The following is a 12764-nucleotide window of genomic DNA, read 5'->3' on the forward strand; positions in this document are numbered from 1 at the left end:
ACTCCAATTTTGCGAAAAAAACCTCGCCTTAGAATCGAATAAATACGGTAGTTTCCACAACGTTTCTAGCCCGTTCTAGTGTTCTACAAAGATCGGATTGTGTCCTTGCTGCGTGTCTTTCATGGATCCACGGGTCAGTGGCCTTCCAGAAGACACCAATCACTGCCACCACTTGTGTTGAAGCTGCTGCTTGGGGGAAGGCACCGGGAAGGTCAGTTTACACGAAACGTGGACGCACCCCTGTTAAGCATTGTTCGTGCATTGACTGGCCGTTGCTGTTCATGACGCACCGTGGGCCCTTTCATTAAAATTGGCACATGGGGAAAGTACCAGGGGAAAATAGTCACCAGATAAGCAGGGCCTGACTTTTTCGGGTTTTATTTCGGGGGGTAAATATCGGGTGATATTTTTCGTTCGAAAATTCGGGTGTATTCGGGTTAAATCCCGTTACGGCATATTCTGTCGTCAGGAATTCGGGTGTATTCGGGTGATTTTTTTTTTGTTTAATAAAAATTTGTCTTAACATGGAACTAATGTTTAGCAATGTTATCAAACTTTATTTTAATGCACGCTTACGAGTGTGCCACGCGACCCGGATGTTTTCGGGTAGATTCGGGTTAAACCCGAATTTTACGGATTTCGTTCGGGGGGTAAATATCGGGCGGATACGGGTTTAACCCTAAAAAGTCAGGCCCTACAGATAAGCCGCAGAGCGCCAGTGAGGAAGAAAATAATCGCGCATGAGCCGCGGCTAATACGCGTAAAAATACGGTACTTTGTTTCACGTTTCACTACATTTCTGGTAAGCATCAGGGTGCAGGAGGCAACTTACGAGGCACTCACAGAATCGTGCCACACGTAAAGTGCACAATATCGACATCCCATTACGAATGGTAAGTAGTGCAGTTCTTTTTCTTCTTTCTTTTTTTCGATGCTGAAATAGTATCGCACAGATCAAACAACTGTTACCTTGATGTACTTCCCGTAGCCATCAGACTGAAGCTTGAAAGACTGGACTGCTTTCTGGTCAAGGGCAGTGAATACGCCAAGCTGCGTCCACTCCCGCGTCGGGTACCTGTCGCTCACGGAGACAGAAAATTCCTTTGGCATCGAAGAGAAGAGCTCAAAATTTGCTAGCTCAACCTGCGAAACAAATGGAATAAAATTAAGTCAGGGATGCCTCCGAGTCTCTTAAATTAGAATGTCGTACAGCGAGAAAAAAAAAGAAAATTTTGTTGCGGATTCCTTAAGGACCTTATGGACCTCTAGAACCATATGACACACATAAAGCCCTGACTTTCCTGAGATTCCCAGAAAATGGGCAGTGTTTAGGATGTGTCGGGAAATCTGGGGCTCTATGCGAAATTTGACGGAACTACAAAACTCGGTTGGGGAGCACAGCCTTCGTGCTGGAGATGGATATACAGTGCTGGACAAAAGTTTACGGAATGTGCGAGCGGCGTATTTTCTCTGGGCAGAGAAACCCTAGCGGTGAGCGGAAGCGGGCAAGTTCACTCAGGGTGTCTACCCAACTGCAGCCTTCAAATTCCCTGACTTTTCCAGGTTTTCACTGACTATTTCAAGCGAATTCCCTGACAAAAACAAAAGGGAACTTGGTGCCTGCTCATACGTTTTGATACCAGACCCAACATAAAACAGACCATTTATTAAGTATTAGTGAGGCTACCCTACTTTTCTGCGTCAGAGCTTGTCATACTGGTGAACTGCTACTCGCAGTAACGTTGCTGCAGCATCGCCTCTCAACCACCGGTCGACACTCGTGATTCGCCGCGCATCATCACGGCACTTGTCTGCGATTTTCCCTGACTTCAGCTGCTTTTTAGCCAAATTCCCTGACAATTCCCTGACTTTTCCAGTCACATCAAAATTCCCTGACTATTCCTTGTTTTCCAGGTTTTCCAGGTTGGTAGACACCCTGTCATTCATTCAGAGGGATAGAAGAGTACGCTTGTGGCGACCCACCGTGGTAGTAGTGGTAACTTTGCTTTCGAAATGGTTTCGTTTTCGCTCTACTGCACCGAGCACGAGTTGCTATCGCGGGAAGGGAGCCTCTCCGCTGTCGCTGTGTTTTTTTTTTTTTTGGACGAGTATGGCTTCCACGATTCTTCGGATGCATTCAGACGCATAAATGCGCTGTCATGCACCAGTGGAAGTTTTGCTTGATAAGCAGGAAATGAGTTATGTTTCCAAATGCCACTTCGGTTTATCTACACACACTCTGTACAGTGGACTCTCACTAAACGAAACTCGGCTAAACGGAAATTACGGAAAAACTGAACAATAAGGTCACTTTTGATTGGTTTCCTATATGTAGGGCCTGACTTTTTCGGGTTTTATTTTTGGCCAAATTCGGGGGGTAAATATCGGGTGATATTTTTCATTCGAAAATTCGGGTGTATTCGGGTTAAATCCCGTTACGGCATATTCTGTCGTCAGGAATTCGGGTGCATTTGGGTGATTTTTTTTTTGTTTAATAAAAATTTGTCTTAACATGGAACTAATGTTTAGCGATGTTATCCAACTTTATTTTAATGCACGCTTATGAGTGTGCCACGCGACCCGGATGTTTTCGGGTAGATTCGGGTTAAACCCGAATTTTACAGATTTTGTTTGGGGGGTAAATGTCGGGCGGATACGGGTTTAACCCTAAAAAGTCAGGCCCTACCTATATGTGCAATGATAAAAATCTTCGGGTAATCGAAACAACACGTTTTGTGTACTTCAGGCAGACGGAGCAAAAGTGGAGGTACTGAAATGCCGTCGAACCTAGAAGGCTACCATTCACGTCTGACAACCCGGGTGGAAGTCATAGCCAGTGCGATCCAATCCATCAGCCACTCGTACAATAGGCTTAGCTCGCGTCCACGTGTGTCTTCATGAAGCAGTTTCGCTTGCGTCAATGTTGCGGATGATTGGGGGCACGATCGCGAGAGCAAATCAAAAATAGAAACTGTGAAATTTGATATGTCAAAGTCAACGCTGTCGTCATGGCAGGCCGCGCAATGAATGGTGATGTGGATGATGCCACATGATACTGACAGGTAACATTGGAAACCTGGACGCGGGAAGAGGATGCACAGTTTGCCCGGCAGAACAGAAAGATAAACCGCATTGTAGAATGTAGACGAATGAGGAGTGCACAAAATTTTTTCCAGGCCTCAGGGATGCAGGCATATTTTTGTGAACAAATCGAAAAATGTGAAGAGAACAGCCATTAATTCTTTTTTTCCTCGCTACCCACAGTAGTGGATGTTCATTATCTTGCATTAAAGTTGCACTTGACAAAATCATCTTAACTTTGCTTAAACGAAACTTCAGATAAATGGAACAATATTTGCATTCCCTCGGAGTTCCGTTTAAGAGGAGTCCACTGCTATGCTACGCATCGCTACGTTGAAACTTACCTGCGAGATTTGGATTATCTCGCAGAGCTCAATAATAAACCAAATCTTGGCTTTGCAGGGGTTGAGCATGTACTCATCCATCATCTCATTGAGGATTCGTCCCGATCCGTCGGCCTCTGCATTGGCAGCCAGAACCTTGGCCCCACACTCGTATGACGCATAGTTCCTTCCGCCCTTTGATGCCTTCTTCTTCAGTTGTGCACTGGGGGCGTCAGGAACCTGGTCCCCTGAGGGCAGAAATCACGTGTCACTTGGAATCCTCCGAAGAGGCTATGAACTGTGTTCAACAGAAGCCATCGACAGAGAAAAGCGGGGGTGTAACAAAAAGGGGTTATTACACGCATACATATTCATGTACAAGATTGTGTTTAGTCGTGTGCATGTCTATACTACATATAGAGCCTGAAGGTTTTGGGAAATATTTTTTTCTAAATTCGGGGGTTAAAAATCGGGTAAATAAACGTGTGCACTAAGTTTGTGCGAATTTGTGTGAAAAAACTGCCGGTACGCTAAATTCGGGGAGAATCAGGCGCAGTTACTCAAAAGTAACTGTAGTGGTGTGGTACAAACGGTGATGTAACTGCATTTGTTGCCGAACAATTAAGTTGGTACCTTTCTACAGACGTTCCAGTGAGGGCAGTTTGCCGGGTAAAAATCCGGTTTCACCCTAAAGTGGCAACCTTCAATTCGGGATGCAAATTCGGGGAAGAATCGGGGAAGAATCGGGTTAAACCCTAAAACATCAGGCTCTAACTATATATATATATATTAGAGGTGTGCGAATATTCGGGGTCTCGAATTCGAATCGAATATCAAACGCTCGAACTATTCGATTCGCGAATCGAATATCCAATATTCGAATTTTAGAATATTCGACTTTTCCACGAATATGAACGACACAACCCGAAAGTGGGCTTCACCTGATGCTTCCGTGCATGAGGTGAAGCCTGCTTTACGAAATTGCCCTTGCTGCAGGACCAACATAGGCGAGATGGTGTTTAGTTTGAGATAACGTTATCCAAAGTTAGTTTTGTAGACATCGTCTGTGGTGCCCCTCCCACGTGCAGTTTAGTGGTGCCGACGAGGGACTTTGATTTGATGTCCGCGAGGTTGCCTTTAAAAAGTTAGGACTCTCCAATAATGACTACAGCCCACAAACAAGAAGGGTGTCTTAAAGATGTCCTTTACGTCTAAAATTTCAGTAGTGCAACTTCCTAGGGCGAGTGCAAAGGAACTAAAGGGTGTTCGTGGCAAAGCTGAGGCAGGATGTCAATTCGTTTGTTTCACAAATGGCCTGTGGTTGTCTGAAGCAATTACAGCCTCATCCATGTAACATGCTACTGCCTGACATAAAATTTTGAAATGAAGGTAACCACTCCAGTAAGTGTAGGCTCACCTGGAAAGCAGGAAGCACTCTCATGTAAAATTATAGAGTAGGAGGCTTTAAACAGAAGAACTGCATGTCTCTCTCGTGACAGTTAATGCCAGAAAAATTACACTAAAGCCATGGGCTACAAAATGGAAACTTTTAGTGCGAAAGCCAGATATTGTAAATTTTGCACGAATATTCGATATTCGATTCGATATTCGATTCGGTATTCGGAATTTTTTCCCCCATTCGATTCGATATTCGATTCGACTTAAAATATTCGGATTCGCACACCCCACACTAAAGCCATGGGCTACCAAATGGAAACTTTTAGTGCGAAAGCGACATATTGTAAATTTTGCACGAATATTCGATATTCGATTCGGTATTCGGAATTTTTTCCCCCATTCGATTCGATATTCGATTCGACTTAAAATATTCGGATTCGCACACCCCCAATATATATATATATATATGTAACATAGCCATCCCCAAAACCTCATCATCTCCACCCCACAGCTGTGTCACACGAAGGGTGACCCCTCAGTTCCAAGAAATGGGGAAGAGGACTCCTTCCAAGAACAATTTGGGAGCGACGCTTCGACTGTCCCAGGTAGTCCGGACTCAGCCATCGTCCCAGCCAGTCCATTTCCGTTATAGCTTTTATCCATTGTAAATAGTAATGTAAATAAACCTGTAGTGCCCTCATCATCCAATCACTCATCATCTCACCCCTTCCACACCAAGCCACCGCCACGCGAGTGTTACATATACTTATGTGTGTTGCCACTTCACCTTGTACCGGAAGAAGCGTGGTCCTCCACGCGAAAGCTACTATCAATTAAACCTAAACAGAAATCTTCAGTGTCGGTCTCTGCGCTCTTTCTTATAACGTGAACAACTCACCACCTTTCTCTTGACCTGCGAGCATCTTTTCTTTCCACTCGGCAAAAGTAGGCATCTTTTCAGCAGCTTGGCTCTTCTCATCTTCAGGCAGAGCTTTGTCAGTGGTACTTGCAGATCCCTCCGTGACAACTACGTCGACGGGAACATCCGTCACAGGCATATCGACGTCGCCTTTCTTGTAATTAGGAACTGTAGACTGAGGTTTCAGCTGCTCTGGCGCTGCAGCAGTCTCTACGTAAGCTTCTTCCCCGGCAGGACTTCTGAAAAGTGTGCCAGATGAATACGTACGTCGCAGGCCACCGCCCATGGTACCCACTGAATTTTAGAACAACAGTTTTGAGGTCTTTCAATGACCTTGTAAGGCTCAGAGGTCGTTTTGTCTGGGATGTAAAATAGAGTTTGTGATCAGGACTTCGATATTTAAAAAAAAAAAAAAAAATATTTGCAAGCTACAGGTATCACGTGAGAGAATACAATAGTGATTGGTTCACAAACATGACTGGCGACTCCTGAAAATTAGAGGTCACAGGACAGAAAGAAAAACTGACTACTATAAGGAAGGTGTTGTTAAGTTGACTCTGCCGATTCCTGCTGCAAAGAGTGCTAAATCCTGTGGTCTTGCGGAACAGCAAGCCGACGTCTGTTTGACTGACCTTTTTTTCTTTGTTCTAATAAATATATCCCCCCCCCCCTGTGATTTTGAAACTGTAGTTCTGACCCTGGAGAAGTGGAATTTTCACCAGCAGCTCTATGAAAACAAGGAAAAGATGTTTTGAGGATTGTGAAAAATTCAGAGGGCTTATCAGACCTTGAAATGCTAGGGTCTTCAAGGGTTTCAAGCACCAGTGGGAATCATACAGGGTGTTCAAAATTAAGCTTTCACGAGCGCTACACAAACACAGCGATGACAGGAATCCGGATGATAACCTTACGCTACTCGTGTAAGAAATGGGTGCTGCTAATTATGTAGCACCTGTTTCTTACTCAAGGAACAGAAAAAATAGCACCAGTTTTCTTTTGTTCGCCTATTTATAAAGTGGTAGTGAAAGCTTAATTTTGAACACCCTGTATACGCAATATTAACAGAAATACTGCAGCTGAGTATGTGAGACAGCAATAGGTAACCATAATGTTAATCATCGCTTCGCAAGGGAAAACACGTGTCTGCAACCGCAAAAGCGAAGCAGCTTCAAATCTGTTACAAATTGTTTAGTGCACAGGATATGCATAGCATAATTTTTAACATAATTTTTACACGCTACATCAAAGACGAGCCATACGGCTATTCCTTCATCCACGGCATCTCAATAGTACGCAGGGGTGGGCAAGACTCGCGACATAACCAGCAAAAAAGATTCTAGGTAACTGGGTGGGTAGGACACTCGGGAGCAACCTTTGCAGAAAGGGATCTAACTACAGAATTGGTAAAACAGTGAAAATGTCAGCAGTGAAATGATTTAAAGTCCCCATCTAGTGTAGGTGGTAACAGATCGTTGCACTTCAAGGAAGCTACGTGCGTCGTCTGTTTCCTTTTTGTGTCTGTGTGTTAGTGCTGCTTTGAAGTCTACAACGAGCGAGTGACGCAGTCGATTATGTCTCCTTAAAAACTGTTTCCGTGAAATGTGCAAGATCTCCGAGATGTGCTGGCAAATTGCATCGCTGCGCAAAAAGTCAAAGGGCTGGCATTATATTTAGGGCCTGACATTTTAGGGTTAAACCCGTATCCGCCCGATATTTACCCCCTGAACAAAATCTGTAAAATTCGGGTTTAACCCGAATCTACCCGAAAACATCTGGGTCGCGTGGCACACTCATAAGCGTGCATTAAAATAAAGTTTGATAACATTGCTAAACATTAGTTCCATGTTAAAACACATTTTTATTTTAAAAAAAAATCACCCGAATACACCCGAATTTTCAAATGAAAAATATCACCCGATATTTACCCCCCGAATTTGGCCAAAAATAAAACCCGAAAAAGTCAGGCCCTAATTATATTCTGCACAGCCTCGAGTTCTGGCAGTGTTGTGGTGCCTAATATGTGCCAACTTTTACTCCTGACACAGGTGATCAATACACTTTGAATACCAAAACGACATCGCGGGGTACTTTTAAGTTCAGCCCCACTTGAACGCATGCAAGGCAATGGTCCTTAAGTAAACTACGTAGTAGGATGCTTGAAGGGATGGTAACGTGAAGTGGGCTCCTCCGGGACCCTGTATGTACTTAGTTTGCCTGTCTGCCTTTTTTGCAGCTCATCCGTTAATTGGATGCGCGTTCACGAATGGTGCTTTTGTTGAAGAACGTTCTTCCTGAAGGGCTAGGAATTTTACTGCAAATTACGAGCATTCCTTTTTGTCACACAGGCCACGTGGCATCTGCACCACACAACTAAAGAGACGGCGACAGACAGCAAAACTTAATCATGACACGTAGAAATCCGAGCGTACAAGCTGTGAGGTGATCCCGCTTACTCTTGTAGTTCCAAGCTGGGAACTTCGGTGACGAGTTCCTCTTTACCGTAAGCTAGGGTGCTCTGCTCGGGAGAAGGTTCGGGAGCGTCGAGGCTTCCTGTCCCTACTGAGCTCACGTTTGACCTGAAATATCAAATAATCCCATTAACCGAGTCTGACCCACGGACATAGAAACACTGCGAAACACTGGGGGGGGGGGGGACACACAGAGACATCACTTCATGTGTGTCCTCTAATGTTTCCCTCTCTCCCTTCCTTTTATCGTGTCCAGGTCTCTAGTACACAGCAGGTCGTGCCTCCAGTGGCCGGCATGCATCGTCACGATCCAATCCGATCCAAAGCCCCAGATGCGAATAGTTCCGATGCAAGATGGCAGCAGCGAACTGTCATTTTCGACTTAGAAGTATGAAAAATGGGCTTTTGGTTTGTGATACGCGTCATTTCGAGTTATGCGAGTTCGAATAAGCCGTAGGTTATTTGCAAAGTGGTAATACGGCATGTGCACTGTGCATCTGAAGTGGTTGAGGTTGCGCATGAATTCAGACTACAACATTTTCGACTTAAACGAAGTTTACTTATGAGGGTGAGAGAAAAAAAAAGTTTTAGACATATGCATCCAGTTTTGCAGAAACATATGTGATTGTTTATTCTATGTATCGTACTGTGTATCATTGTTTTTATGGGGAAATGACCCGCGTACAGCGATGGAGACCATGGTTCCGAGTACTAGTAGTCCTAGTAATCATTAGACGATGTTGTTCTAAAGCGAGCTTCTCCTAAAGCACGCAGGCATTAGGTGAGGCCGACTTGAGGAATGCTGACGTGTAGTGTTGCCTGTAGTTGTCCCGATATGTTCCCTGGTTCCCTCCACGAGTCCCGGTCGCTGTTTTCCTAAGCCAGTGCAATGTCACGCAGCTTCGCGTTGTTTTTTAAGCATCTGTTTCTTTTTGTTTTGCTGTACGCGGGCTGGAGCGCGACTTTTCAGGGACGCGCTATTTTTGGTCAACCTTCGTTTAACGATGTACCCCGTATAACGATGGAATTCGCGATTACCAACAACATCGTGATACGCGGGTTTCACTGTATCCCCTAATTAAAAAGTTAATTAATGAATTTTAGGTAATTAGTCACCCTGTAGTTGCCCACTTTCTTCGAGGGGATGCCCGCCCGGCCGTAGAACTCCACTCTAAAAAGGATAATCTAAGCTACTCTCATAGCTTTTTATAAAAATTCTGCAAGGGCAAAAAACAAAAAAGAAACATCCTGTAGATTTTATTGATTTTATACTTTTTATTATTACTTTTTATTGGTTTTATTGAGGCAAAACCAATGTTCTATTACTGCGGCTGCAGAGAGCTGTTTTGTACCACCTGGGACTCATTGGTACAGCACAGTTTTTTTTTTTCTCTCTCTTTTAAAAAGTTATTACAGCACTTTTATACATAACCTGTGAGAGTAGCCAAGATGTCGTTTGTGCAGACTGGTCCTGCGGCCGGGTGGACGCCCCGTTTTGAAAGTGTGCAAAACTATACGACGACTAATTAGCTAAAATTCACTAACACGCTAATTAGCCGTTTCCCGTGGGAAATGTGAGACAACAGAATAATGGAGCCAGTCATCATTTAAATCCATCGTCCTCGATGAACACCACGAGAGGCAAGTGTAGTTCGAGATGTCGAATTTCACTGCGCATATTAAGAGCGATTAAAACCCCAGTGCGAGGGGACAACAGAAAGGACAAAGGACAGACAAACACAGCACTGTACTGCCAACCAAAGACTTTTAAAGCTGAAAAATCCCCCCTTTTCTAACGCAACAACCCTCTCCCATTCCCTCTCCTGTCGAACATTCCAGAACCGCCGAGCAGCACCTAGGTCACGGGAGAGTTCATCACCTTATCGGAAAAGGACACAGAGAGGTTACTGATACACCTTGAACCCGCTGGGTTCACTGGGGCCCGCTCCCTGGGGTAATACCCCAGTGCGGTAAAAATCCCCAGTGAGCGGGCATAAAAACCCTGCTCACTGGGGGTCTTTATCACTTTTAATATGCATCACCAACCAGGGTTCGCCGAATGGACCCAGTTTAAAAAAACCCACCTGGGTTTTTTTGGGTCCACCCGGGCTGAAAAACCCAATAAAGCCCACACGCGGGTGAAATACAGAAACGAAGGAAAAAAAAGAAAAGAAGGAAAAGGGACGACTGCTTCGGAGATTCCTTTACCGTAAATTCTACAGCGGCAAACAATTATTTCTTCCAGAAACATGAAAAATAGGTGGAGAACGGCTGTTGCGTGTCATATGCAGCAGTTCGGAAAAAAAATCCCAGCACCCGAAAAACCCACCCGAAAAACCCGAAAAAACCCACTGGGGCGGGCTTTTTTAAAAAAAAAAACGGGTTTTTCCGAACCCTGTCACCAACCCACCCGGATTTTAACTTTATTTTGTTACGCTTTATTTCGAAACCAGGACTACGCACCGCTCGAGTGTAAAAAGAGTGGCAGATATTCCACATTGTTTGCAGTGATGGAGCTGACTGAAGTGGGCACTAATCTGTTGGCCAGATGGACCACTCTCCAGCTCAGGCAAAGTGAAGACTGTGCATGTTTCCGTGCTCAAGAAGTGTGCAATTCTGGTTTCGTGTCATTTGCGTAGCAAACTACGGCAATTTATGGCACATTCACTTCTCAGGGCGCCCAACGGTGATGACAGATTTGAATAATGGCTGGGTCCAATTCTGCTTTCCCTTTCTGCTTTGGATCTCCCTGTAGACAATTAAATAAAACTGTCTAACTAAAAAGCTAATCATTGAATTTTAGCTAATTAGTCGTCGAGTAGTTGCATACGTTGTCCCGCAGGGTGTCCCGTCTGGTTGCATAATCTGCCTGTCAAAATGGCATCAGTGTTGCTCTTAAAGTTTTTTTTATAAAAAAAAAATCTAACAAAGTAAAAAAGACACCTGAATACAGTCGTGCCTAGTCAAACCATACCAAAAACCCTCAACATTCTGTTTCACATGCACAGTATGTTTTCAGTACAGTATTTCTCCGCAAGGTAAATGTTATGCTCCAACAACCAGTTCCCTCGTGAGATGCAGCTTGTGCCAGTGGGGTCTGTCACTGGCTAGGAGAGCGAAACTTCCCTCATCTATAGCACCTAGAATTTGGTGTCGCAATACGTTGGAACGTGACTTGACCCGGTCCAAGAATAAGAAGAGAGACTTGACCCGGTCGGGTGCATTATGCTCTTTGAACGATATCGTTTCGTGTTAAAGACGCTCGCTACAAGCAAAAGAATTTCATATTTGAATATCGTGAGCAACATTCTTTCATTGAGCATAATGATTGGAGAATGTTCTTTGACCTGTTTAGTGTCCCTTTAACGAGGCACTATTGTATATAGAGAACATTTTTTTATGAGTTGCACGTTGGACACATTCTACGCAAGAAGGACTTACCCGGACGCTTCATCCGTAAAAGAAGTCTGGCTAGGAAAGGAGCTCGTTTGTTCGCTCTTCATACTCATGCCGTCACTGGCCTGCAGGGGATCGGAAGAAATATAAAATTGAAAGGTCAGTTCACTGGTGTAGTTGAAAATGAAAAGAGATTAGTCAATTAAATAAAATACGGTAAAGGCAACGATAACGTAACAAAAGTGAAAAATGTCATCCATCCTTCAAGCTTACCTGCATCTTCAGTGTAAATGTTGGCTGTACGTTTCTGGACTCAAGCACAGCTGAATTCTCCGAGCAATCTGGCACCTGGAAAGAACACAGTCCATAACATGATATAAAGAGTGTCACATTCACCAAAGAAAATCCCTGTTTCGAGCATATGTAGCACTGTAAGCATAAGGCCGTCAAACTGACTCGTGGCATGTATTCACCCCAAAATATGCGTAAGTGTCACAAAAGGGGCATACACCTCCCATTTTTAACCAATCACCACCAATCATTTTAATTTCAATCCACCAATCAGTTTAATCAATTTAATGTGGGCTAGGTTCCTAACCTCCTTTTGTCAGACTGACAGAAACTGCGCTCAAAAAGTCCTCGTGCATCATACTGAAGTGCTCCGAGAGGCACGACGTTCGGCTATTTTTCCCCGATAGGATAGATCCTGAATATCACTGTCAATTATCATGAATTCGGCTAAATTTGGTACGCTCTTCACGTGGGTGGGGTAGAAAAGTGACCCTTTACTTGGCAAATTTCCGTGCTCACTCTACAAAAATTTACGTAACATAGCTTCGTCTTTGCCACGTCATAGCGACCATGTCGTAATCAGCAAGCCCAATCGGGAGCCCGTCCGCACGATCCGCCAGGGGCGCTACTCATAGGCCCGCGAGACCTGCATCGTGATTGGGGGATGGAAATTTGAATTTTGAACGCTCGGAAGAGGACGCATGAATACCGTAGCAGACGTCAGCAACACCTCCTATGAAAACACGTAGAATGATGATGATAGTCAACTTGTGAAGGAAGCATTTTTTGTGGGACATCCACCGCTTGTACGAAAATACTAAGGTAAGCTAAAGTACAGAGTACCGTAGAAATTGAGGAAGCAGCAATAAGCGGTCTGATCAGTAGCGC

The 12764-nt window shown here is 44.3% G+C and overlaps 1 protein-coding gene across 1 annotated transcript in view; it reads right to left on the reverse strand.

Annotated features, from left to right (window-relative positions):
- LOC135370590 (SUN domain-containing ossification factor-like) overlaps nt 1–12764 on the reverse strand; it is a 48582-nt gene that overhangs the window by 25646 nt on the left and 10172 nt on the right. The window contains exons 3-8 of the mRNA XM_064604361.1: nt 11859–11933; nt 11631–11710; nt 8175–8297; nt 5701–5960; nt 3426–3652; nt 970–1143 (exon numbers count right to left, since the gene is read on the reverse strand). Of these exons, the coding sequence (XP_064460431.1) occupies nt 970–1143; nt 3426–3652; nt 5701–5960; nt 8175–8297; nt 11631–11710; nt 11859–11933 (939 nt within the window). The remainder of the gene's footprint in view (nt 1–969; nt 1144–3425; nt 3653–5700; nt 5961–8174; nt 8298–11630; nt 11711–11858; nt 11934–12764) is intronic.

The sequence above is a fragment of the Ornithodoros turicata genome, chromosome 10, assembly GCF_037126465.1.
Source record: "Ornithodoros turicata isolate Travis chromosome 10, ASM3712646v1, whole genome shotgun sequence".
NCBI lineage: Eukaryota > Metazoa > Arthropoda > Arachnida > Ixodida > Argasidae > Ornithodoros > Ornithodoros turicata.